Below are 27,588 nucleotides of genomic sequence, written 5' to 3' on the forward strand. Positions count from 1 at the left end.
CCTCCTCGGGTCTCCCCGCCGGCACGGCCCCGGCCAGCTCCCACCACTACGGCATGGATTAGGTGTCCGCACCGCATCTGCTCCAGCGCAAAGTCCACCCTGCAACCAGTCTGCTGGCAGGGGACACGCTCCCACCCCATCTCCTTGCAGACCTCTGCCGGGCACTCACCAAATGGTGCATCAACCCCTTCCCGCTCTGCGAGGTGATCACGCGTAAATCCGGCTTGCGGCTGTTGGTGGGGAGCTGCGTGCTGTGGGAGGGCGGTGGCGGGGACTTGGCAGGGATGATCTTGCCCAAGCTGCTGCCGTTGGAGACGGGAAGGAGACCTGGAGAGGCTCTGGCACTCACGTAGCCGTTTCCTGCAGGGAAGTTGGTGACAGAGAGGAAGGAGGTGAATGCACGGCGGTGAAGGCACGGCGACGGTGAATGCACGGCGGTGGTAAATGCATGCACGGCGAGCGGTGCCGCAGTGGGGCTCCACGGCTGCTCCTCCTCGGGAGAGCAGCACCACGTCCCCCCGGGCTCCCCAAAACCCTCCTGCACACCAGGCAGCTCATCCGCAGCCCCGAGCAAGCTCGGCAGCACCGGCAGCCACTCCAATGCCTGCGGCGGGTGCGTCCTCCCCACCGAGACCAGGCAAACCTGCCCCGGGCCAGGCAGGGGCAGAGGCAGGGGCAGAGGCAGGGGCAGGGCAGGCAGCCGGCCCCGAGCTCCCAGCGCCCGGGGCAGCTCCTCAACCTGCAGGAACCCATGATCATTACTGCAATAACAACCAATAAATATTACAGGCCTGATTTGCAGCAAGGCCTCTTTATGCTGCTCTGGCAGGGTACTGGGGCCCTAGCAAGGGGGGATAATTACTGTTACGTTCACTTTTAAGGTCTCTTTATGGTACCGGAGCAGAGAAAAGGGGCTGTGGCAGAGCGAGGACTCGGTTCACTTATCCCACTGCCCCTTTGAAGATCTGAGGTTCCCTCCTCCTCCTCCTCCTGCTGCCCCACTTAAGGATTTTATGTGCAAAGGGGAGGGGGGGGGAGAAGAAAGGAAAGGAAGAAAAAAATTTAAAAAGGAAAAGATTTGATGAACATCAGGAAAGGAATAAATTGGATCAGATTACTGTTCTGATGAGGGCTTTTTTTTTTTTTTATGAATAGGCCCCAAAGATAGAAAGGCGTTTAGCAATCACCAGGATTCAGCCCTCATATTCATTGCACGTTAGACCGGGAAAAATAGGTCGCTGATTGCATTATTAATCACATCTACCATTGCGCTACATCTGCATTTCAGCAGGCGGCTGGTGGCAGTGACGCCGCAGCCGTGGCGCGTGCTCATCGGGGGCCAAGCGCCAGCCGCTGCCTCTCCCAGAGCTGTCCCAGGGCCGGACACATCGGTGATGGGGTAAACTGGGCACGGGAGACGGCCACGCGCCCTGGGAGCCACGGGTCTGATCCCACCGATGCTGCCGGGGACGAGAGATGCTGCCCCACCGGGCGCCTGGGAGCTGCCCGTCAGGGATGCCCATGGTGGCATCCCTGTATCCGTGTCCCTGCCCGAGGGACGGGACCGGCTTTCCCGTCCCCAGCAAGGCGTCCTCCCAGTCCTGAATCACCATCAGCAGCCGTGCATAAGGCACGTGCCCGGCACCTCAGGTCCCGGGTACCTCCGTGCACCGTGAACTACACGCATTTTGCTTGCAAGGCCACCGGCTTTTATATTTATTAACAACGAAAGTGCATAAAATTCCTCGGGTGACCTTCGCTACCCACAGTGCCGGCAAAAGCCGACGGAGGCAAAGCCAAAAGAAATGTTAAACCCCTCGATATTCTCCTTCCCAAGGTGGCACGGACACGGATGCACACGCGGCTCTCATGGGAGCTGCCACTTTGAGGTACGCCACGGTATCGTGCGCGTCAGCTGGGGCTCGGGGTGGCCCCGGTGCTGGAGGGGAGCAGGTTCGGGTCCCAGCACCGCCACTCACCCCCAAAGGAGCTTCCCTGGCAGGGGATCTCAGGCGCTGCCATCGGAGGAGTCCCCCCAGCCTGGATCCAAGCTGGAGAGAGAAGGGCTGTGCTCCCGCTGGGATTTCGGGATAACCGTGACCCCAAGGGGTCCAAAAGCGAAGCCCCCGGGCTGCCTTTGCACCACCCTGGTGTGAATTTGAGCCTGGCAGCACCCCGTGCCCTCACAAAGCCGGGGATGGCCAGGGCACAGCATCAAGCAGAGTGGGCAAGGTGCTTCCCACCCCCAGAGGCACCAAGGACGGCGCACGACGGCGCACGCCGTGGTGGGCAGGCGGGACGCGGGGACGCAGCCCGCATCGCTGCAGGATCGGGCCAGAGGCACCCGGCGGCTGATGACTCAGAGGCAGCAGGTGATCGCTCGGTGCCGCAGAGATTGCAAGGGAGGAGGAGAAGGAGGAGGAAGAGATGTCCCAGGTACCCGAAAACTGCAAGCACGGTGCCAGAGCCGTGCTCCCCTCCTGCAGCCGGCGTGGGAAGCCCTGGGGATGGCAGGGGTCCGGGGACGGCGGGGGTGCGGGGCTGGCCGCGGCCGGGTTGTCCCTGCTCCTCACGCCCGTTTCCTGGAGCGGCGGCAGGAACGCAGGGAATGCTCCGGTGACGTCAATGCTGACATTCACAGGCCCTGCCAAGCTCCGCGCCACCGCGGCTGCTCCCAACAGCTGACGTGGGGGCGGCCTCGGGGGGGAAAAGGGGCCGCGAAGGTGGCTGGGGACCGCGGCACGATGGCCCCTTCCCTCTGCCTTCGAAGGAGCAGTGAAGCTCCATCTTGGGCACTGCAAGGGCGCCGGGGAGACGCCAGCCCCACGAACGGCCCTGGCAGGGTTTGCTCTGGAGGCACAGCCGGGGAGAAATTCCCCCGGCGCTGGCATGGCTGCTGCCCGGCACAGGGAAAAGGTTATTCCTGGCAGCGGCCGCGGTGCAGGGGATGGGGATGGGCGGCCGCGGTGCTGCAGAACCGCATCTGGACCAGCCCTGTCCGTGCAACCGGTGGAACCCGAGCTCCAATTTGGTTTTAATTGGGGCAACACCGAATTCCACGCTCCTCCTCTGTGCTGTCGGCTGGAGCCCCATCGCGAAAAGCCCCGAGCGGGTGACGAGCCAGGCTCCTGGTGCAAGGCTGCCTTCCCCGCTCCGCCTCGCCCGGGGATGGACGGCATCCACCCCGCTAAGCCCTGGACCGCGGCCCGTCCTGCCCCAGCCCGCAGCAGCGGTGCCGGTAGCAGCAGCTGCTTCCCAGCGGGACCCGGGGGCTGTCGCTGGTTTTTGGGTTGTACCTACGCAAGCGCCGGCCCCAAAGACCTCACCCTGCAGACAGCGGAGGCAGACTGCGGGGAAGGAGGTATTATTAGCGCATTTTATAGCTGGGGAGCTAAGCCACAAGGTCTGAGCCTCGTTAGCACTGAGGCTCTCGCAGTGGAAAGGGACCTTAATGAGCTTTTTTCCTTGCAGTAAAGTTCCTTTATAGGGCCCAAGCGCAACGAGGAATCAGGTGTTAAGTGACTCACCCGAGGTCAGGGGAGGAACTGGTTGCAGCGCGGGGAGCTAAACCCAGAGCTGCCCAAACCATGCTCCTCAGTGGCCATCTCAGTCGTCCCCTTGATTTGCAGCTCTCCCAAAGACCCCGGGGAGATGCCGGCCCCCAGGATGCGCACCCCGCTCCTGCTTCGGTCTCTGGGGTCCCCACTGAAACCAGCAGCCCCCAGCAAAGGTGCTGGTCTGGAGCTCCATGTGCCAAACCCTCCCGCTGCCAACAGCGGCAAAATCTTCCCTACCACTTCTCCATCGACCAACGGCGCTGAACAGCAAAGCAAAATCCTACGTTACGTGTGGGGAAACCGAGGCATGGAGAGGCAAACAGAGCCGAGGGCGCAGGTCCCGGCGCCCACACCGCTTGCCGAAAGGCAACGGCTCCTCACTTACCCACGGGGCTTGGGCAGGCTCCGTTCGTGTTGTTCAGGTCTCCCCCGAGCATCGCCCCTGCAAAGCAATGGGAAACACGGGGTCACCGTCCGCTCAGAAACAGGGTGAGCATCCCTCCTTTGGCGGGGGAGGAAGAGGGGGAGCACGAGGAAGGAAGGCAGAGGAAAATGAACGGTGGTGCCTTCCTGGGGAGAAAGTCCTGGGCAAAATGAGCAGCATTCCTGGTGATCAGGTTGGGAAACATTATCCAGGCAGATCCGTTTCCTTTGGGCAGGAGCCAGGCAGCACAGGAGCCCGCTCCAAAGGAGGCGGCTTGGAAAACACTGCGGCTATTTTATTCCAAGCCTCCCTTTGGGGGACACGGGGCCAGTGCTGCCGGGGAAGAGAGCCCCAGCAGCAAGACGTGAAACACTATCTCCCCTGTAATGTTCGCACCGAATGGAAACCATCCCCGAGCGCTGCCAGGACGCTGCTACGATTCGGCCTCCCACGGTCCCAACGCTTGGAAAGCGCTGCCGCTCCCCGCCGTGCCGGGAAAAACCGTACCAGAGGCCTTTTTATCCCCAGTAAACTGAACGTTTTGCCTCGCCTGCAAGAAGATTTCATTTTTTTCTGCCTTGTTATTGAGTTATTGCTGAAAGCCACCTATTCACAGCCTGGCCATGCCACGGGCGGTGATTTCGGCCAACAGCCGGCACGGAGGCTCCGGAGCTGCGACCGCAGTCATCCCAGAGCCCTGGGCAGGGGAATGAGGAGCCTCTGATCCCAAACCCCACCTCCAACCACCGCCCAACCCTTCTCACCCCAGAGGGGGAAACCCGAGATGGAAACCTTTTTTCCAGCCCCCGGCTCTCGGGTCCGGGCTTGCAGCGAGAGGCTGAGCCGCTGCCGTGCAGGAAAGCGCATTTGGTCCCCACGTGGGAACTTGATCAGGGATGGCGGTGGTCCCAAAAATATTTTACAGCTTGAGAAAGGGCGAGGTGACCCCCAAAATGTGGCAGCCACGGCCCTGCAGCGTCCTCCCTTCAAGGGACAGGGATGTGAAGTCCTGGAGGAGGGACCCCACCAGGATCTGGGGGCTGTGCCCTGCTGCGGGACCCCACTTGCACCCCAGACCTCGGCACCCGCACTGCTGAAGCGGGCTCATCCCCTTGGGCGAGCGATGCCGACCCCGTCCCCAGCCCCATAAACCCCCTTGGCCGCCCTTCTCCCGCGCCGTCCCCGAGCAGACGGCGTCGGCCAGCGCCGAGATACCAACTCAACGCTCTGCTGCGCATTTGCTTTGGAAACAACGCCGCAGCGCTCTGCTCGAGTGCCTTGCTAAAAAAACGTAAGGAAAAAAAAAAGTTCTTCTAACATGCAAGGGCCTGGCTCCTATAAACAGGATTTCTTCCGTGTCCCAGGCAGCGAGTGAATGGGACGCAGATGGCCGGACTTGGAACACCTCTGCGCTCGCAACCGCGAAATTATCCCCCTTCAAACGAACGGCGAGCGAGCGAGATGGAAACGGCGAGCCTCCAGCGGATTCTGCATTACAACGAAGCCTCCCTTTTCTTTCGGCAGAGGGGCCTGCGAGAGGGCAGGGGAGATCCCTGCCGCCGGAGCTACGGCCGTCCCTGCCCGGGGAGGGCTCTGCCGCCCAGCCTGGAGTGAGATGTTGCTCTTTGGGACCGGTCCTAGAGCAGAAAGATGCCTCTCCCTGAGGTCTGGGGGCCTCATCCTGGTATCCGAGCACTTCCAGCCATCCCCGAGACCGTGCAGAGCGAGCAGTAAGCAAACAAGCTGGCTTCGAACCACGGCTCCTGCTGCATCCCAGCCCAGGCACCTCTTTCTGCTCGCTCCGACCCAGCCACCCAACCTGCTTCTGGAGGCACCCCCCAGCCCTTCTCCCACCCCTCCAGCCCCTTTGCAAAGTCCCCCCTGAGCTCTCACAGCCCCCGGGACCGCAGCCAAGTGCCCACCGCCCAGACGTCCGGGCGGTCACCCTCACCGGCTCTGCCATTTGCAGACCATCTGTGACAACCAAAATAGCAGGCAGGGGCTTTCTGCACGCTATTATTATTTATGATCGCACTGCGGGAGAGCCGGGCCGTGGTCACACGTCGTCGTCCCCCCCCTCGCCGCTGCAGGGGACGCGGGTGATGAGCTCCTCTCCCCTAACCTGCCCTCCGCCACCCATCGCCAGTCCCCGCTGGAAACGACTGCTCCCTCCGATCTGTCAGCAGATCCGCATGAGTAATCGCTCGGCGACCAACTGCAACCAGCACAGCCCGACTCAGAAAAGCCCTTTTTAGGCAGCAGTCCCGTGTCACCGGAGTGCCACCGGCGAGCGGGATGCCGGCAGCCACCCCCAAGCCTGGGAATGGCGCCGGGTGACTCATCTCCTTGCGCTGCCCAACCTCAAAACAGATCCCTGCAGGGATCTGGCTCTCGAAAAGACCTTGGTAAGGCGAGGGGGGGGTCGCCCCCAGTTTGAGGCCAAGGCACGAACTGGGGGTATCAACCTCTGACAGGAGGGCAGGAGCATGGGCAACAGCCCTTCCAGGCTGCTCCGGCCACCCACGGGTGCCTGGGCAGGGGATGGAGGCAGCAGGGGTGTCCCCTGCCTCCCGGGATGCCCCGTGCTCGGTGCCGCAGGCCCAGCGAGGCTCTCGCAGAGAGGATGAGGAGTAGGGGGTGCAAAGGGTCACGGCATGGCTCACCTGCGCTGGCCGGCCTCTGTGGCAGCCCCGGGGACACGGTGTTTCTCTGCAGTGCCGGCTGCTGCGGCGAGAGGAGCCGGGGGTCCGTCAGCGAGGAGGTCACCAGGGACTGGGTCACCAGCGAGCTGCCCGGGTTGCTGAACTGCAGGGTGTTTTGGTTGGTCACCGGCACCGTCACGGGCATGGCGAAGTTCGGAGCGGGCACTGCGGACTGAACAGAGAGCAGGGGGTAAAGGGGAGCAGGCGCCGCCGGGCGAGGAGAAGGGGTGAAGTTCCTCGCTTTGCAGGCTCTGAGCAAGAGCGGGCCTGATCCTGCATCACAGTAGCAGCAACACCCCACTGCTGAAAAAGGGGGGACAGTCCGGGGCCCCTCAAGCCCGCATTTCACTGCTGTGCTGCACCCTGCCCATGCTGGCATCTCGAAGGGATGCACCGGAGCCCGGATCCCACCAGGGAAGGCCGGGAAGAGCAATCGTCTCTCCACTCGGACACGTCAAAGCTTTGCAACCGGTTGCTTTGGTCTCATCTTCAGACCGTATTTATTTACCCCCAGTATTTTCAGGGCAGCCTGCGGAGAGGTGGCTGGAAACACCCCAAAGCATCGAGGCGGGCAGCAGCAGGGTGGTTTGCCCCTGCCAGCACCGAGAGCGGCCGAGCTCGGCGCTGCCCTTCATCCCACCGCAGAGGCCAAGCAGCCTGCAGGGATTTTACGAGGCCGTTCCTCATCCGGTGGGATGGGAAGAGCCCTCCCAAAGAGCTGGCAGCAGATCACCAGTTTGGGTTGGCACTGCTGCCGGTGGCCGAGCATCTGGGAAAGGCTCGTTTTGCTCCGCACAGCCCCCGGGTGACACTGGGATCCATCCTGGCACCTCTGGGAGCTGCTGGGAAGGAGGAGGAGCTGTCCCCAGGGAAGCAGGAGCATCACTAAAGCCCTATCCTTGGCTGCGGGTCGAGGACCAGCTTCACCTACCAGCGTCCCCGCTGGAGCCAGGCTCGCCGTGATTATCCTAGCTGTCTTATGTCACTGATTTGCTCTTCGTTAACAGGAGCAGGCACCTGCTTAGAGGCTTTAGCGGGGGCTTTGCTAAAGTCCCACTTTTAATTTGTTCAGGGCTGGAGAGGGAGAGCAGCCCAGCGCCGGATGGGACCATTGCGGGGCCGGAGCTGGGACCCCGCAGGCCGCAGCGGCGAGGGCAGGGGGAGCCGAGCATCCCCCCCATTGCTGGGTGGGGGCTGCTGCCCTGCGGCCCCCTCCCCTCCAGAAATCTGCTCCTAGATGGGTGATTTTCTTTTGGGGTAGAGGGGAGGACGGGAGGAAGGAGTGGGACGGTGCTCACCCACGCCTCGCTGCTGGAAACCCTCCCCGCCAGCCTCTCAAGGGCATCCCGTCCTTCAGAGATATCCTGTGGCTGCAGCCAAGCTCAGAGGACGGCGGCTCTGAGCCTGCGCTGCGGTACCGCTCCGAGGGCCGCCAGCCCGCCGTTCAGAGGGACCGGCCTCGGCGTTTCCCAGACCTTTACACGCTGCCGGGGTGAGCTGTAACGCAGAGCCCTCCCTCTGCTCGGCCCCGGGAGCTTATTCTGCACGGCTGCAAAACCGGGAGGGGGAAGGTTTCTTGGGCGCTGCGTGAGCACCGAAGCAGCGTTGTGTAATAAATCACTGCAAACGCGGCTGCGTGCGTGCACGTTCCCGGGAAAGGAAAGGAAAAGCTAACCCCCGTGCATCGCATCTTAAGCAATGCCGTGATAAAGCCAGGAGGTTGATACACCAACCCGAGAGCAGAGTTCGGCTTTTAATCCGTATCTATCCCATCGCACCTTCAAACAAGCGTCAGGCCGACGCCGCCCCGGCGTGCAGCGCGATGCACACCCAGGCCACCAGCCAAGCGGTCCCAGGTCCCCCCCACCCCAGGGAGGACACAACTAGGGAAGGCGGCTCGCACATCAGTCCAAAATCTGGGGGAGAAGATGCACACATCAGCCAAACCTCAACAATTTCTGTTTTCACTAAAAGCGATTACAAACACCAAATGCAGAAGCCGTGCCGAGGCCTCTCTTTAGCGAACAAAGCTGTTGTTAAGCTTCCCCGGCTGCCGAGTCTGGTTAGTTCTCATCACACACAAAACCAACCCAGCTGGTTAAAAAGGAAAAGCATCTTCTTCAACCACACACGCTCCACCTGCATCACTCAGTCCCTGGCTGCCCAGGGAGGTTTAGTGGGGGAGCCAGATGCTACGCCCTGACTACGAAGCGCCCAGCACCTGAATGCCACCAGCCAAAATGACTTTAGGGCACGGACCGTTCCCTTACGGCACGTCTGGATGCTGCCTCTCGTGATGGGAGCCTGCTTGGAGCCCTCCCTTTGCAGCAGAAAAATACAGATGCTAAGCAGTCCCTGCTTTCTGAGGTCGTTTTGCACCAAGGATAAAGCTCTGCTGCCTTTTTGACCTATTTTGCACCGCAGCAGGGCTCGTGCAAGGCACTGGTGGGGTGCATGTCCGTACCCCCACCCCACACGAGCCTTGGCAGGGTGGAAACCTCCGGGAGGATGAGGCAGAGCCAAGCCTTGCAGAGCTAAGCCTGCACTAAACCCACCCCGGAGGGCTGGGCTTGCTGTCACAGCGGAGCTGCGAGCAACCATCACCGCCTGCACCCCGTTTCGTTTCACCTCCCCAGCTCTCCCAGGGCTTGGGGCAGCCACCCCTCCCCGAGATGCAGTGGATGGAGATGAAGATTTTGGGGTGCTCGGGAGGCTCCCGGAGCGATGCAGCGCTCACCTGCTGAGTCAGCAAAAAAAGAGCCGTGGATTTCACAAGACCCAAATTTCAAGAAAAGCCAGAATTTTAATTTGTGGGGGCTTGCAAAGCACAGAACGACAGAGATTTTTTTTGGGGGGGGGGGGGGGGGCGTGTGTAATTTTTGCAGTGCTGCATCCAGCCCTTGAAAACGAGCCTCCTTTCTGCTCCTGGCAGCATTAATTATGGCTGCAGCGACTCGGGGCTAATCCCTCTGAAGAAGCCTTGCCTGCATCAATAGTCTCTGCTCCCTTGAACTAACAACTAATTTGAAACGTGTCCCCCTCCTCCTCCCGTCTCCTGACACAAATCCCTTTCAGCGCTGTCCTGATGCCACCCCGGTGACGGCTCCGGGATCACAGGCTAAAACCTCCCTGGATTTCTGCCGCGGCCACCAGCTGCCCCGAGGGCTCGGTGGATTTGGGGGGAATTAATGCGGAATAGCCCAAACCAGGCTGAGCCTTGCAGGGATGCGAGGGGCCGGCACCCAGCGCCTGCTCGCACGGATGCTGGGGTCGTAACCCAGGCAAAAAACCCTTTTTGGGGGAAAAAAAGGGGCAAAAAAGGAGGCCTTAGTCCTGTATTTGCAGGAAAGGGGGGGAGAAGAGGAATATCCTCCTGCGCTGCCCGGCCAGAGCCAAGGAGGCTCAGGAACGCCGGAGCTAATGGGAACGGCTTTCCCAAGGGTTGTTCCCGCTTCTCCGGGTGGGAAACAGGAGGGACCCTCGAGGCCCCTCGTGCGTCTCACCCATCAGAGCCGGGGTGCATTCGGGGCTGCGGGGGGCTGCGCGCATCGGCTCCCAAGGCACAGCACGGCTCCGAAGCAAAGCCATGCAAAATCCAGCCCCCCCGGCACCTGGAGGCATCCGGGGAGGGGAAAGGGGGGGCTGCAGACCACCAGCTACTCACTGCGAGCCGGTAACTCTGCATCATTTTATCAAACTCCTCATCAATCTTTTTATATTTCTCCTCCGTCTGCGGGGTCAACGCAAACACTTCATCCCCTTCCGGGCTCTCGCACTCCCTGTGCTTCTTGTTCAGCGCCTGTTACGTTTGGGGAGGGTGACACGGGGAGGGGGGTGTCGGGGAGGGATCGGGGGGACGAGGTTGGAGGGAAATCGAACAGAAGAAAAAACAAAACAAAAAAGAACATATAATGAAGGTTTTCCGGCCAAGGGGCAGGTACTTACACCGTATCGCTTGAACAGGATATCCAGATCCTCGTTGCCTTTACGGTATTTATCCTCCATCAAGGGGCTCTGGTCTATCGAGTCATCGCCGTCGGGCTCCGGGCTGTCACAGCCGTTAAAACCTTTCTTTCTTAACGTCTGAAAACACAATCGGGACAGTTTGAGATCTGGGAGTGGGGATGGGGAACGTGGGCAGCTGCCTGAGACGGGCAGGTCCCCCCCAAAACATCCCCTGGCCCATAAAGACGAGGACTCGCATTAACGCCTGCACCCCAAGACGGCGTTGACCTGAATGGGGTTAAAGAGTCAGGATCCGGCCCTCGGGTTTCGACGCTGGGGTGTCTCTAATTAAGGAATTACAACGCGGGGATGGATGGAGAGAAACTTCTTTGCTTTCAAAGGATCTGTTTACACCGGAGCTGAATTTGGCCCCGTACCAGCTCAGACGCATTCGTCACCTACAATTACAACAACGACAAGGAGGGGAAATAAACCTTAATGATATCTGCTCTCCTGCTAAAAATAGGGAAAACCTTCTTACCCATAGGAAAATAAAAACCAAAATAATAAGCAAAAAGCGGCTTGCCCCTGACAAAAACAGGTGGGTGGCATTTACCAAATGCAAAGGTTGCACCCCAGCAAGAGCATGGCAGGAGAGGGCACGCGGCCCGGCGATAGCCCGCGGGCGCCGGAGACGGCGGTGACAACGGGGGTGACACGGGGGTGACGGTGACAACGCCCGGGCAGCAAACCCCATGCCAAGACCCGGCTGCAGGAGCAGCAAAGGTCCCGGGCGCTGCTGCAGAGAGTTAACGAGGCACCGTCGTTAACGGGAGCCCGGTAATCGCGCGGCCGGGCTAGGCGTAGGGCATCGCGAAAACCCCAAAAGCTCCTCGTTCGTGCTCAGTAGCCAGTTTGCAGATTGCGTTACGCATGCACATTTAATCATCCTATTTTCAAAATACCAAAAGCAATTAGGCGTTATTATGGAACCATCACTTGCCAATTTATTTTTTTTAGAAGTCAAAGCTACAGAATTTCCTGGAAGTCTTGATCTCTTTTCATGCCAAATTCAGCCGGGGGGGGGGGAAGAGCCTTGACAATTCTCCTCTGTCTTCCTAAACAGTAATAAACATCTCTATTTTGAGGCCAAAACGTATCCTGGAGTGGCTCTTCATCTACCTGCGAGCTCCGGGAAACACGGAGCTTGTAGGGGAATTTTTACCGGAGTGGATAAAAGCCGGCGACGTCTCCAGAAGGGCTGGAAATGCCGCGGGCAGGTTTGGCTCGGCATCGGTACGGCACAGCCCAGCCTCTTCCCGCACCTCTTGCTTGGTGGACGCTTGCACCGGGTGGCAACGGCCGAGCAACAGGCACCAAACCCAGCCCCCAGCCTGGTTTCCATCCAGCTGAAGCTTTTCACAATATTTTCAATTAAAATTACTCCTTCGCGGTCGTAATTTTAACGCTCGGTACTTAGATTTCACCTGCGGAGGGGAAAAGTCCTCATCCACGTCCAGCTCCGCCAGCGAAAGATCTGGCTCCCTCTTGCCCATGGCGGCACCTGAAGCCCTGTTTGGTGTTACCAATAATTCCTGCTACCTAATAATTATTACCTAATTACCTAATAATAATTCCTGGTACCCCTAATTTGTGTTATTTATTGTCTCTTTTTAGAGAAGGGTGGTGGGAATCTGAGTCACTGGCATGAAGGGGAGGTTCCCAGAGCTTTTTTCTGCAGGTTCCCGAGGATTTTTCCCTATTATTTTTCTATTTTTGTATGTGCCCTCGTTTGTTTTTAGAATGGGCCAAAAAAAGGAACGGGTGCTGCCGGTGGGGAAGGAACGGCTTTGCCTTTTTTTTTTTTTTTTTTTTTCTTTTTTGGAAACTGCTTTTTGCGGATTTTTTTTTTTTCTGAAACCTTTTGTTTCGCCGATGCAGCCCGAAGACGGAAAGTTGAGCCCTTCTTTATTAAAAAAAAAAAAAGGTTTTTTTCCTCCTTCTCTTTCTCTTTCAGAAGCAAAATGGAAAAAGTCGTTCCATGAGCAGTGGAAGGGATGAAGGCAGGTTTCCTTCGGGCGCACGCAAAGGGTGCCAGCTGGGGAGACTCTCCGGTGTCTAATAGGGGGCTGTGCTCACCTCGCAGCGGTTCTCTTTGCAGGGACAGTAACTGGATCTCTGGCCTCTGCCCTCCCATCCCTGGCTGGGAAACATGAAGGTAATCCCTCGCATCCCTGGGAGCTCTTCTCCTCTGCCCAAGGCTGCCAGCGGGTTCAGGAGTCGGGGGGTCGGACAAGCAGCCTCCACCCCCCGGGACCCTCGAAGATGGGAACCGCACAACCGAATTTTCGAGAGGTTTCAGCCGAGCAACAACATCCTTCTCCTTTCTAAAATCTGCAGCAATGAAACGGCCCAGGAGGTTTTAAGCAGCTTCCAGTTCCCCCAGCTCTGCCCCATATTTACCGCCCAAAGAAAGCGGAGGGAAAAGCAACGGGCCGCCGCCGCCGCCCGCGGCCTTTTGCCGTTCCTAAGCCCGCATGAAATCATCCCAAGGGTTGTTCCCACAACGACTCCATCGAGGAAAGCGGAGCAACGGGGTGAATGCAGCTCTGTTCGCCCAGACCCAGAAACCCCGCTCCGAGCAGCTCACAGCATCGCCCCGCTCCGCAGTTCCCAAGGTCTTTCCCCCTCTGTGGCTCTAATATATTTGGTGTCTAATACAGCTTCAGCTTAGACAGCAGCTGTTGCCTCGCGCTCTTCCCTCTCCCTGGCCACTAACTTCATAAAATTAGTCATAACTTAATTGTCTTTGAGACCCACATCTCCCTGCCGCGTTCGGTTCGCAGCATCCCGAGCTGTAAGGGGTCCCCGCTCCCGCAGGAAACTCGCCAGCAGCCCTAGGAAGCATCGAGCCGGTTGTGCACGGCAGGGAAAACCCTTCCCGGGCGCCGCAGGCAGCTGCCTGCAGCGTGAGATTGGATTATAACCCTGGCCACAGCGCGGGGCTGCCGGAGCTGCGGGCAGGGAGGGGAGGAAGGGGACGGGGACGGGCTCCAGAGCTGGCACGGCAGAGGACGGGGACGATCTGCGGCGCAGCGGGACGGGAAGCACCGGCGGCGGTGGGTGACCGGGGCCTGAGTCGCAGCGGGAGACGAGCCAAAGCAGCGCGGCTCGCAGCAATCTGCTGCTCAAAAAGAGAGCTGGGACAACAAAATGCCATTTCTAGCCATACGAGCGTCGGCTGCTGGGTTTTGCCTTTTTTTTTTTTTTGACAAAATTTCTGCTTTTTGACAAGATGCTGTAAAAGGAAAACAATCCTGCTGGAGCGAGAACGAAACCCAAAGATTCCCGTTTTCAGGATCTCTGCAAGGGCTTTTAGAAACGAGCTTTTCTTCTCGTTCCTCCTCATTCCCTTCTCCGGGGGAAAACCAGAAGATGCAGAGAGGCACGAAACTTTTTTGTCACTGGGTTGCATCCAGTGGAGCACGACTATTTTTCACATAAAGTAGATTTAAAATTCAATTCCTTCACAGCAGAAAATTTTCAAAGGAGACAAGCAGGGTGAGAACTTCACATGGAAAAAATAAAACCAAAGAAAAAAACGCTCATCATCAGCCCATCTCCCTGCCGCCCCCGGGTCCCCCCCAGTCATCGGGAGTCCCCCCATGGCGGGACCCGCTGCAGGTCCTGCTCTTCCAGGTGATGCTGGAAAGAAAACGATCCTAGCTCATACGGGAGCAGATTTCCAACCCGAAAAGGGTAAGAGAGCAGCAGGAAAGGCAGAACATGTGAGAGGAAACGATGCTCGACCAGGATGTGGTCGACTTCCCTTAGGGGAGGGAGACTCAACCGCCCCGGCTGGGGGGAAGTCTGGCTGAGGATGAGGGCAAGGATGGGAATGAGGATGAAGACGCGGCACCGGCAGCGGCCTCTGCACTTCGCCGCCTCCCCAGCATCCTGCAAAATGCCTGGTTTTACGCACCCTGGGGAAAAACAACCCCAAGGAGAATTAGGGAAAAATCAGCCCCTCCCCGGGATATTCAGGCAAGGAAAGGAAAGAAATCGCTGCGTGACTTTAACTGGCTCTGGAGCATCCCCGTGCCCCGCTCGCTCTGCTCTCGTCCAAGTCCCTTATCAGAAACTGGCACGTCAGGCGGGCTGCGAGGAAACGAGAAGCGACAGCGAGGAGCAAAGCCGGTGTGATCCCAGCCCGGGCGCGCACGTGGCACCCAGCGTGCCTGTCTGGGGGCCTCAGCTGTCCCCCGCCTGATTAAGGAAACCCCCCTCTCTGCATTAAGAGAGATTTTCTCAGACTTAAAAGCTTGCGATGGCCAGGACTTTGCCGGGCACAGAGAGAGCCGCAGGGGTTGCGTGGCTGAACCCCACTCCCGGCAGCCGCTGTCGATCCCTGACACAGCTGAAAGACGGAGGTGCCCCCACAGGGGATGGTCCCCGAAAGGCAGCCGGGGTGCTGAACCCCTCTTGAGCACTGGGTACACTCATCCCGGAGCAGCTCTGCCTCTCGCTAAATATCCAAGAGGATAAACCCCTCAAGGGCATCCCCGTGCAGCATGTGATGGGGTAGCCCCAGTGGCCGCCGCGGACTGCACCTCCCCAGGACAAAAAAAAAAAAGGGGGAATCTCACGTTTAGCGTTGTTTTAAAAGATAATCTGAACAAACCAACTTGTACCGCCCGGAGCTGGTGGTACCAGCGCCTTTGGCCCCAGCAGCCCCCCAGCCCGGCCGGGAGAAGAGACCCTGGCTCGGCCAAGCCTCCAGAGCCACCACTTGCTCCCCCTCTGCCAGGAAAATGAAATCAAAAGGCTTCTGCCTGAGTCCACCCTGGTCCCGATTGCTCCTCGGCCTTTCTGAGATGCTGCCAGACTCGTTCAGGGTTGCATCCCTCTGGTAGAGAGGGGCCACAGGCGTTACAGGGAAGGCAGACGCACGCAGCGGCCCCTTAAAATCCACTTAAAATCATATTTGGTAGCAAATTCACAGCCTGTGCCTTCACGGTTCTATAAATGCTTGATGCTGGGGGAGCTTCGAGGATGCGAAGATGCTCTTGGAGGAGTCAAGTTCAACTGGGAGCCACCAAGAAACCTGAGATAAACTGGGTCTGTGTCCGGTGGGGACGAAGCCGGGCCGGTGGGACCTGACCTGGGCGAGGGGAGATGGCAAGCGAGGAGATGGAAATCTGCACCAGGAGCAGGAATGGTCTCTCAGGGGTAGGGATTTGGGAGAGAAAACGGTAAAAAACTTAAAGCAGCCCTAACCCTGCTCCAAGATGAGACAAGGATGGGGAGGGATGCTCGAGAACCTCAAAATCTGCCTGCACCCCAGCGGCTTTCGCTCCGAGGCAGCTCTGCCGGCAAAACGTGCCGAGCCCGGCACGTTCCGGCTCTTTTTCTTGCCATCTACCAATATCCTTCCGCTCCCGATGTTCCTCTCCTTGGCTTTGGATGCAGATCCAGCTTTTCATGTGGTGCAAACACAGTATTTCTTTGGGTGCCAAGGACTGTGTGTAACTTGTCGGCTTGGGAGTGTTTGCATCTTGGACCATAAGGGAACAGAGAACGCTGCCCAAAATGTTTACGGTATTTTTAGGCCAAGACAAATCTGTTCGACGCTGCGAGCGCCGCAGTCTGAGCATCCCGGAGAGGCTGGGTGAGGCTGCGCTGACTAGCACGGCGGGGAACCGCGCCTGCAAAACCCTGGCGTTTTCACGGTGGACGGGCACTACCTGGCTCAAACGGGCCAAAAAGGACACTTTTGAACCATTTCTAAGGCCGTACACAACTGTGAGCTGGCAGAACAGTCTCCAAAGCCCGGCCAGGGCAGGCAGGTGCTGCCGGTTGCTTGGCCATGGCTCAACCCACTTCTGCTGCGGCGGCACGTCAGGGGGAACTGGGTGGACACCGAAGTGAAAACCTCAATCCAAACCTCTCAAAAAGACATGTTTCACGGAGAAAAAAAAGCATAAAAAGGCAAGATTTAGGAGGTAGGTTGGGTTTTTTCCTTCTCCTTCATGAAATCAAAGCCCCAGCGCGCTACCCAAGATGCACCAAAGGGGTTCAAAGGCAGAAGCGGCGCAGCCCGAGCGGCAGGAGAAGCCGATTCCTCCAGCGGCGCTTTGAAGAGGCGAAGCCTCGTGCCACGCGAGGTCCGAGCGGAGCCGCTGCCTCCGATCCACCCAGCGCCCTCCGCGGGGCTGTGCCGCTCCGCTCAGTCACTGACGGCTCTGCGGGTGTTCATTTATGCCCTCCTGTAACGTCAATAATTACCCAGCCATGCCTTTCGCTTGCCCAGGCGTAAAGGCAGCTGCCCACATGCTGAAAAGCGACAGCCGAGCAGCTCCCAGCTTCGTGGGCAGAGGGAAGAGGATGCAACCGATGGCTGAGATGCCGCTGGCACGCTCCTGCAAGCCAAACGCCCGGTGCTCGAGGCCGACGATGCTCTGCCAGCGCCAAGGACGAGGACAAAGCGGTGGGGAGGGCCAGCGCAGGGTCACCACCAGCAAATGGTGGCCAAGCATCTCCTGCGATGCTGGCAGCTGGAGGAGGAGTGCAGCCTTGGCGTCAGTGAGGTTTGGACATGGTGCCCTTGGCAGTGCTGGGGTTGGACTGGACTCGTTGTCCTTGGAGACCCACAAAATGCAGCCGGACAAGCCCGGAGCAACCCCACCTACCCATGAGGTTGGCCATGCTTTGAGCAGGGGCTGGACCAGAGGCACCCAAAGGTTCCTCCCAACCTGAATTACTCTGCGATTCAGCCGCCGGTGCCCTCCTACAACCCCACCATGTCTGTCTGAAACAACGGACAGGCAATGTCACCAGTTGCACCAAGGCACCCCAGTGCCGCAGCCCTGGGAGATGCCTCCAAAACCATCCCCTGGTTTCCCTGGACCATGGGAAAGTCCCACAAAGCAAACCTGTACCTCAATTTTACAGCAGTAGATCAACACATAACTCAAGACAGCTTCAAACTCTACCACCCAGAACTGAGTATTTTCATAGGCTGGACCAAAAAGATGCAAAATCAGGCCGGCACCGAGTGCCGAAGATCTGCTCGCTCCCATCCCCACCCTGCACCGAGCTGCCGCATCCGGCTGCGGTGCCAGACCCGGCCCTGGCTCCACCACAACGGCAAAGCCGGGGAGCGGACAGGCGGCCTCACCTCGATGATGTCCGCGTTGGTCCGGCTCTCGTGGGGCTCGTTGTACTCGGTGTACTTGAGCAGCACCTTGTCCATGTCGGTGCTGGCATACTGGAACAGCTTGTTGGAGTGGTTGAAGATGATCAGGGCGATCTCGCAGTCGCACAGGACGCTTAGCTCGTAGGCCTTCTTCATCAAGCCGAACTTGCGCTTGGTGAAGGTCACCTGAAAGCAAGGAGAGCCGTGGTCAGAAGCCGTGCCCGCGCTGCCACGTACCCGACACCTCCCAGAGAAAACTGGGATGACCACTGGAGGAAGAGCAAAAGGAAGGGGAAGGCAGAGGGAATCTTCTGTCCTCAGTTTCCCCAACTGGACAACCACCCCAAGCTCTCCTCTCTCACCTCCCTCTTCCAACTGGTTCATATCGCTGCCTATTTTGGGATCCTCCAAAGGCAGACACTTCACAAGCACAAAGATGATTATCAGCGTTGGAAATCACATATTGCCAAATCAAGAGAAAATACATTTCAGCAAAATCCCCAGCAGAGCTACCATCTGTCCGGGGGCTGCGGGTTGTTGGCTTTTTTTTTTTTTTTAAAGTTGAATATTCAAGCAGTGGAGATCTCATCCTCACTCGCTGCAGTAGCGCTGCGAGCACCCGACCCTGGAAGCCGCAAAGCCGGCGGGCTCGGCCGCCCCGATGCAGGTCGGGGTGCTGCTCCACACCGCTCGCCCACCCCATCCCTGACCCGCTCTCCTGCTTCCCAGCACCCACTTCTCCTGGGAGGCTCCACGTCCCCAAAGGCACCCCGAGCCCCCCGCACCGGGTGCCCAGCCGGCTGCTGCCTCCCTCTTGCTGTCCCCATAACCTTTTTGGGGCATTTTTCCGCATCGCCTGCCCACCCTGGGTCACCGCGCTCATGACTGCGTCCCCTGTCCTCCCAACCTGCCCTGCCTTGAAATAAGCTGTCATTAGAGCTGTCAGCTAACAAGGCGTCTTTCGCAGGACTGATCCTTGCGAGCTGGCTGGGGGACAGAGCTGGGCTCCAAAACCCCTTCCAGATGCCGGGCAGACGTTGGGCTGCATTTCCCAGCCCACGCTCGGTTCCCGCCGCGACGCTGCTAACAGGACCCAGCTGGCGGGGAGGGAGCTGGTTTGGGGCTCTCCGTCCCGGCGGCAGCGCAGACAGCCGCTGACGGCCCCTCACCCCCCCTGCAACCAGCGGCACGCTGCCGGGGAAAGGCGCGATGCTTGGCCAATGCCCTCTCAGCAAATAAAAAAAGAAAAAAAAAAAAAGGAAAGTAAAAAGCAGGGAGGTCACTGCTTTGCTTTAAGCTTTGCTCTCAGGGGCGAAGCAGCAGCCCGGGGAAGGGCTGGAGATGAGCCGAGATGTCCTTGGGCACCGAGAGCCGCTCCCTCACCGCGCGTGTGCATGGGAGGGTTTGACCCCACTTAGGGCCTCCACCACGGCATCGATTTTGCAGCTGAACAGCTTTAATTTGCAGTGCTGAGGGAGGAGAGTGAACGAGGCCATTGCCTTCGCTCAACTCGAGTTAGTGGTGCTACAGTCGCGGTCCCAAGAGCTTAAGCTGGAGCTTCCCCGTCCGCACTGGTGGTGATGAGCATTGCCACCACAACGCCACCAGCAGCACCCAGCACGCACCCACTGGGGTCCTGCACCCAGCGCCGAGCACCCCTTGAGATGCAGCCACAGCCCTCCGTGCAGCGGGATGGCAGAGCAGGGGCAGCCCTCGGCACGCACGGCGCAGGCAGCTGCCCGTCCCTCCCCGCCATCTCCCAGAGATGATTAAGCAGTAACGAGATTCGGCTCTAATCGCCTCATCCCCTGGGAAGTGCAGGGCTGGCACCCCGCGCCGCTGCTCCCCGCCACGTGCGCCCGCTCCCACCACGGTCAAGCTGCGAGCGCCAGCGCTCACGTTGCCAGCGTCCGCCCCAGCTCCGGCGTGCTGTGAGACAAATTAAATTACTTGAGGGCCAACGCTGGTGTCCTTGGCAATTCCCCCTCCCCGGTGGCATCCCAGACCTCTCGGCCACCCAAAAATCACTGCTGCCAAGCGCTCTCCCTGGCTGCTCCCAGAGACAGAGCCGGCAGCACCACACCGCAGCCGCTGCCGCACCGTATGGCTTCAGGTGGGACCCAGCTGCGGTGTTGCTCCTGCAGCCTGCGGCAGGACAGGCACTAAAACCAACCCGGCCTCCCCGGCGCCACACCAGCAGCGTTTCTGGTCTCGTGTCCCCGCTAGAGACTGGCTGCTCCACCGCAGCTCCGGCAGCAGCCGCGGCCCGGTACGGCGTCCCTCGCTGTCCCCCGCCGGGACGGCCCTGCTGCTCTGACTCACGCTCGAAGCAGCCCAAGGAACCCTCGAGAGGAAAACACATGGCCTCTCCGCCACGACAGAGGGAACAGCTGAGGGCGGTTGTTTCTGCAGCCACCAGCGCCAGAGACACCTCACCAAAAAACACCTTGCTGGGCGCTACGAGCCCGCTCGGCCAGCGAGATCGGAGGCAACGGGGTGAGGCCAAGGCACGCGAGCAAGGGGGCAGCTCTTGGCCATGAAGAGTAGAAACAAGCACAGTTTGGGTATTGCCCTTGAGCAACGGAGGAGAGCATGCGGTTACCTGCCCAAAATCAACCAACAACCTGAGCAGAGCCGAGCAGAACCCAAAGCACCAAATCACCCCGCTATGGATATTCGCTCTGCAGACAGGGTGGAGGAGCATCCCTCTGTCTCGGCACCCCTGCTTCTTGCAGAGAAAAGCGAAGATTTTCCGTTCAGCCAGCCCCATCGCACAAAAGCATCAGCTAACACTGCCCTGTGCATCTACCCGTGACCCGGGACAGAAACCCCAAACCTTCCCCTACCACCGTGCACGAGCCTCAGCTAGAAGAATTAACCTTATAAGTCTAAGAGGGTAATCAAATCTCATGCTTCAGGGCATAAGCCGATCACCAAAGGGGTCAGGAAGGAATTATTGCCCCACACTAGCGGGGGATTTTTGCCCTTCCCCTGATGCAGACCATATTGGCCGTTGCCAGAGTCAGCAGGCTGGCCCTGAAGGACTGATGGTCTGATCTGTTATGGCAAATCCTCTCCAGTAATTCCTCTAATGACATTAGTGACTCTTACTTGCTCTCCTCCCCTGGTTTTGGCTTCTGCTGTAATTCTGGCCTCCTCCGCGCAGGCTCGTGGTCCGTGCACCCATGGGGGCGCGAGCAGGGTGGCACTCACTGATGCTATAGGTTGGGTGCGAGACGCATGGGAAGGGCTTCACCTCGCAGCGAGGGCTTTGGAGAGCCCCTGTCCAACCCTAGCTCTTCCCGAGGTTCATGATGCCTCGGCGGCCCCGAACCACCACTATCGATGGACTTCACTTGCAGACCAAGTGGAAACGCAGGCACCGAGAGCGGCTCTGCCTCCACCTCCTTGCCTGACCACCAGTGAATCCCTCCTTCTCCAGCACATCCACGCGCTATTCCCATTCCCCATCCCTCTCTCTCCCGACACCCGTGGGTGCCGCAGGAGCCATCCGGGCGCTGGCACACGCTGAGGATGGTGCATGCTTGCCCGCCGCGGTTGGAGCTGCAAGACCTACGTTGCCAGCAGCAGCGCCACGGCATGAAACCCCATGCATAATTCAGCAGTGCCGGGCTGCTCAGCTCCCGGGGGGCCGCACGGGAGAGCCGAGCCGTGCCCCCCGCACCGAGCCTCACGGCGGGGCCGCCGTGGATGCAGCGACGGGCTGAGGATGCTCCCAGACCCCGGGTTTAAGCCAGCTTAGCCCACAGCCCGCAGCCGCGGCGGCCACATGTGCACGGGCGCTTCTCACCTCTGGTCTACAACAACAGCAGGGGAGGAAGGGAAGGGGAATGAGATGAAGCAAGATGGGACATTTCTGAGCCCAGAGACCAGATCCTGGCATCGCACACATACGTTATCACCCCCTTTGCAGAGGTGAAAGATGCCCCAGCCCCACGCAGCTCCCACTGCGGTGGATGGAGCAGATCAGCAACCCACTGCCTGGAGCAGCCGTTCGTCACGAAATGTCCTCTCTTCTTGGTGCGTCCTTGTATCCCAAAGAAAGGGAGCAGCGAAGATAATTGATTGCAAAGCCTGCGCTGATGACCAATTAAACAGCTGCCGCTTTGCTGACACCCGACTTAAACAGGGTTGGGTTTTCGGAAAAGGAAAGCGCTACGTGCCGCGCTCGCATGGGGAGCAATGCTCCCACGCTGGGTTTTGGAAAAACCGGCCCGTCCGGGGACGCGGCTGCTGTGAAGGGAAAACCAATGGCCCCCAGACCCAGGAGCTGGGCTTTGGGGACACAACCTGACATCTGAGACGTGCTAAAACCACGGCACCCGGCCGCGCTGAGCGACTCCCGCTGCTAAAACCCACCTGGGCTTGGCTTAGCCGGGGAGACCTCAGCAAGGGTCTGCATCCTCTCAGCCAAGCCCAGCGCCAAGGAGCAGCTCAGCACCCCCAAGAACGCCTCCCACCACCTTGGCTTCTGCCTTTGGCAGAGAAGCACCTCTTTCCTTTCCTGAAGGCTTATACAACAGGGCTAGGCTGTGCCATCAACCTCCAGCATTACCAAATATTTTCCGTTCATTTGAACTCCGAATGGGGCTCCAATAGCTGCAAATCCCTCTCTCCCCTATGCAACGTTCAGCAGCGCTGCCCCGTAAAATGCACTCCAGCTCCTTTAATAACCCCCAACGCCCCATTTCCTGCTAATTATGGAAATAAACAGTGCCATGAGCAACTGGGACATTATCAAAAAACATTTTATGCCCATCCCCCAGCCACCAAATAAAGCTGTAATGAAGAAAACCTGCAATTTTCTATTGTTTCGCTGTGAAGCAATAAACCAGTACATCCAATTCTGTTATTTGCCACTTTTTAAGCATTAGGAATATACACACATGCTTTTTTTCCCCTTTTTGTCTGGAATAAAAGCAGTAGAAAAGAAGCGTGGCAGGCCACGCTGCGGCATCTGCGGCGGTGGCCGGACTAAAGGCAGAGGCTTGGATCTGCCGAGCCAAACTCAAGGATCGCGGCAAGGCAGGGAGCGAAGGGATCTGCCCTTGTGGTTCCAGGGAAACGCATCGATGGAGTCATCACAGAGCAAAGCTGGTCCGGCAAAGCGCTGCCGCTCAGCCGGTCCGACTCCAAGAACACGTAAATTCGGGAAAAAACTAGTGCTTTTTTTTTCCCTCTGAGATAGGCGCGTGTATTTCTACACACGTGCACGTGCGTGCGTGTCTAGGGCTTGGCTTCAACACAGCACAAGGGAAAAAACCCTGGCCCCGTATAAGTTTTCAATTGAAAAAAAAAATTAAAAAAAAGAGAATAATTTGGGTTGTTTGCGTTCAGAAAAATGGATACTTGTTGTGGCTGTTTTTTATTGGAAAAACCTCACGGAAAATGTCAACTGAAATATATTTTCTGCAAGACAAAAAAAAAAAAAAAGGAACTAACTGGAGAAGATACTTTCTTCTGGAAAAGCGTTTAGATGGAAACGGCGCGAGGAGCTCCAAGACGAGGAGCAACGCCCGGGTGGGGGCCGCGGCTCCTCGCCACGGCAAAACGGGGCCGTTTGCCTGGTTCTGGGTATCCGCCTGAATCCGGCCCCGGTGCCGGGTTTCGCCCATCTGCTTATTTTATGGGTTGGGGAAAAAAAAAAAAGCACCAGTTGGCCCAAAATGGGATGGAAATGGGTCATTTTGAAGCAGAACCCTTAAAATACCCTGACGGGAGGAAGGCGGGCGAGGAGGGAGCGGAGAGCCGAAGGGAAAGCACTGACCTGCCGATTGCGCTCGTCCGTGATCCGCTGGATCTGGATCTTTTTTCTCCCCATCTTCTCCGGAAATCCTCACCGCACCGGCGACGACTTCGGTTCAGGGGAGGGGAAAAGTAACCCCCTTTTAAAACGCTTTCATTAAAGAGCTTGGGGGGCTTTTTTTATTTTTTCCCCCCGGATGAAAAACAAACCAAAAAAAGCCAAACCCCCCCCCAAAAAAAAAAAAAAAAAAAAAAAAAAAAAAAAGAGTTTAGCGGCACTCCTTGCTCAGTTCATGGTATCCTCCTGCGTGGCCGGATCCAGCGGGGCTGAGCCGTCAGCAGCTGCTCAGAAACCTGTGTAAGGAGAGAGACAGGCGTGAGACCGGCTGTTCCCAAACCCCATCCCGGATCCGGCACCCTCCCGGCACCCTTCCCACCGCCAGCACGGCTCCTGCCCCCCAGCCCACGGGAGGTCTCTGCTCCATCCTCCCGCTCAGCGCCGGGGCCAGGAGGGCTGCAGAGGGATTTATCCAACCTGGTCTCAAAAAACCCCAAGGATGGAGCCCAAAAACACCCGCGCCGCAGGACACGTGTGGGCTGGGCACGGCGATGCTCGTCGAGGAGGAGGAGACGGCAGCAACGAGCCTGTGAATCATTATTCCTCCGTGACACTCCAGACTTTTTTTTTTTTCTCTTAATAAAGTCATAAGCAGTCGAGTGGCTGGTGATTAGCTTGGGCAATTTAAATCCATCTCCAATTTCTGCATTAATCTTCAATTTGGAATTTTAAAATGTCTTTATTTGATTACTTAAAAAACCCTATAATCAGGCACAGACACCTAATTCTTATGGGCGAGGGGAAGAAGGCCTCCGAAGGAAGCCGAGGCAGCCCGGGGTTCAAGCGGGCTCAACAACAGTCGGATGCCGGTTGTTTCCATCCATCTGGGGGGCGTGTGCATCGACTCGGGGGGTATCTTCTGCTCTACACCTCTCTCCCCAAAGGGACAAGCGCTGCAGGTCCCCGGGGACCCGCACAGCTCCTTTCCCGGCCTCGCTCCGTGACCCCGCTCCGCATAACGGGGCAGGGACTCAGCCCCCTCCGGGCACCCGCATCCCCGATGCCGGAGGCTGTGTCTGGATGCACCAGGGCACAAACCGACACAGCCCCCCCAGCCCGAGGTCACCCCTTTTTTTCAGCGAGGATAAAGAGGGAAAGCCGGCCAGTTCGCTTGTCCGCAGGTATGTTTTTCTCCTGGTTCTCTCCCCAAGCGGCCAGATAAGAGCAGCAATAACATTGCATTTAAGGCGAGAATGCCCCATGCCAAGATCCGGGCAGAGGGAAAAGCCAGTCCCAAAATAGCTTCCTATCTGCCTCGACTTGGCAGCCCCCAGCCCTCGGTCTTGTTACAAAAAGCACGGAGAAAAAAAAAAAAAAAGAAGCTTTTTCTCCCCTCCCATCACCCCAAATTCACCCGCAGCATCCGCAGCCAGCCCCGAGCGCTCCTCCTGCCCCTCTCCCACCCCAGAGCACGGAGCCCCCCCGGGCCCCGCCGAAGCCCCCCAGCGACCTCGGCCCCGTCCTTCGCCTCCTCCTCAGACCACGCTCCAACAACAAACAAGCCCTGACGGTCTCACTCCCACACTTGGTTTTTGGGGTTCATTGAGTCATGTGAGTCACTTAAGCTTTTTTTTTTTTTGAGTAAAATTATTCATCGCGCATCGTGCTGTGGTTTCAGTGCTGGTTTGAGCAGCCAAGAGGGGAATGGGGAGAATTTCCCCCCCTGACATCCACAATTTGCTCTCCAGGGAAGACAAGCAGTGGGGAGCCCAGGAAAGGCCATTGGCAGGAGACTGGAGAGACGAAGGGCAACAAAAATCCCTTTTTTTTTCTCATAAATCCCACCAGGAAGACTCGTTGCAAGGACAAACCATACAGGGATGGCATTTGCTGCTTGAATCATTATTTCCCCAAATTGGTATGTGTTTCCCTTCCCAGCAGCAAATGGGAGGGACCGTCTGGCTGCGAGCAGCACCGGCACCATGGGGATGCCAAGCCGGTGCCGGGGGGACGCCCTTCGGCTGCTGCTCCACATCCCTCTGCGGGCGGTCCCAGAGCATCGCCGGTCCCAGAGCGATGGACCGTCCGCATCCCAGAGCATCGCCAGTCCCAGAGCATCGCCGGTCCCAGAGCAATGGACCGCCCGCATCCCAGAGCATCGCCAGTCCCAGAGCATCGCCGGTCCCAGAGCAATGGACTGCCCGCATCCCAGAGCATCGCCAGTCCCAGAGCATCGCCGGTCCCAGAGCGATGGACTGCCCGCATCCCAGAGCACCGCCGGTCCCAGAGCATTGCCAGTCCCAGGGCGATGGACCGCCCGCATCCCAGAGCATCGCCGGTCCCAGAGCATCGCCGGTCCCAGAGCATCGCCGGTCCCAGAGCGATGGACCGCCCGCATCCCAGAGCATCGCTGGTCCCAGAGCGATGGACCACCCGCATCCCAGAGCATCGCTGGTCCCAGAGTGATGGACCACCCGCATCCCAGAGCATCGCCGGTCCCAGAGCGATGGACCGCCCGCATCCCAGAGCGTCGCCGGTCCCAGAGCATCGCCGGTCCCAGAGCATCGCCACTCAGGCTGGCACTGGTGAGCAGGGGATGCAGGCGCCGGGCTGCCACAAGAGCATCCCTCAAAGGCCGGTGGTACGGGAAGAGCCAAAAGAAAAATAAGGATTTTCATTTCATCCACTGGGGCTGTCCGCTCGGCATTTCCACCACCGCAAGCCCACGCAGGAGAAAGTCCACAGCCCCGAGGCTGGGGGCCGAGGCGAGGATTTCACACGCGCAAAGAAAATTTGGCAGAGGAGGAACTTTCCACCGAGTTTGCTTTGCAGCTTTTCCCTTCGGAGTTGCCATTTCTTTAAACTGGCTGAAAAACATTCACCTTCACCATCTTCAAAACCACCAGCAGCAGCGTGAAGTAGCAACAGCTCCGCATCCGGACCCAGGGCAAGATGCTAATTCTTTCCTTGTGCTGCAGCTCTTGGACAGAGAAACCCTCTGAAAAGACAGCGGATTTACTGTCCAAACCAGAGAGGAACTCTCCAGAAGCAACAATAAACACTGGAGAACAACGGGCAGTAAATTTAAACTGAGTGAAAGGAAACATATTTTAACACAATTCGGCTGTGGGACTTCTTCACAGGATGCTATCGTGGCCAAAAGCTCTGCGGCGTTCGAAAAAGAGATGCGATGTTGGTAGGGACGAGAAGAAAACCCCGGCGCTGCTCATCCCTGCCCCGAGCTTCGCACAAGCCGGTGCTTCTTGCACGGGAGCGGCGGCGTTCAAATCACATTCCCCTCCCTGTGCCCCAAATAAAACCCAGGTGTTTTGATACAAACCACCTTTTTCAACTACCAGACCACGTTCCTCCTGCTGCTTTCAGATCCCAGCTCCAGGGTCCTCGGCACCCCAGCTGGATGGGGACCATCGTCCCAGCCTCCGGGCTCGCTCATGCCGCTTGATAAAGTCCCCCGCAGGAAAAAGGCGACTTCACGACACTTTTTTTGCTTGTCACCATGGGGAGAAAAGGAGCTGTAATGCTCTTGATCCTTCTCCCCTGCACGGGAAGGAAAACACCCCACGGTGAGTGCGGTTCTCGGATGGGATCAAGAGGAGGGATGGAGAAAAGCACGGCACTGCGTGCTGCCCTCCAAACTCATCCGACGGAGAGGACTGAAAACTCCTCCCTTTTCTCTTCATGGTCCCGGTGTTGGAGCTGGGGTTTTGGGGTGGGTTTATTTGGTTTTAGGTTGGGTTTTTTTTCCAACATATTTTTAAACCCAGGTATTTTCACGTTTCCTGCCCAGGTGGCCGTTTCAGAAAGTCCGACCACAGGCTCGAGTTTCTGATCACCATCTGCAAGCATAAGAAACCTGGAGAGACTCCCTGCCTCCGGCCCACCGCACCGGCGCTGCCGCTGCCTGCGCGGACCCGACCCCG

At 58.3% G+C, this 27,588-nt stretch overlaps 1 protein-coding gene across 10 annotated transcripts in view; it reads right to left on the reverse strand.

The window, feature by feature from the left end:
• MEF2D (myocyte enhancer factor 2D) overlaps positions 1-27,588 on the reverse strand; it is a 98,629-nt gene that overhangs the window by 9,485 nt on the left and 61,556 nt on the right. For 8 of the 10 annotated variants that reach the window (XM_087772208.1, XM_087772216.1, XM_087772215.1 and 5 more), the window contains exons 3-8: positions 23,612-23,943; positions 17,806-18,009; positions 10,629-10,766; positions 6,645-6,855; positions 3,943-3,999; positions 170-360 (exon numbers count right to left, since the gene is read on the reverse strand). In XM_087772208.1, coding sequence (XP_087628334.1) covers positions 170-360; positions 3,943-3,999; positions 6,645-6,855; positions 10,629-10,766; positions 17,806-18,009; positions 23,612-23,665 — 855 coding nt within the window. In that variant the 5' untranslated portion in view covers positions 23,666-23,943. Of the gene's footprint in view, positions 1-169; positions 361-3,942; positions 4,000-6,644; positions 6,856-10,347; positions 10,483-10,628; positions 10,767-17,805; positions 18,010-23,611; positions 23,944-27,588 lie in introns of all 10 variants that reach the window. The other 2 variants (XM_087772214.1, XM_087772213.1) reach the window with 1 other exon arrangement.

This window comes from Nipponia nippon, unplaced genomic scaffold (assembly GCF_047370975.1).
Source record: "Nipponia nippon isolate SJK-2023a ecotype South Korea unplaced genomic scaffold, ASM4737097v1 scaffold_36, whole genome shotgun sequence".
NCBI classification, from domain to species: Eukaryota; Metazoa; Chordata; class Aves; order Pelecaniformes; family Threskiornithidae; genus Nipponia; species Nipponia nippon.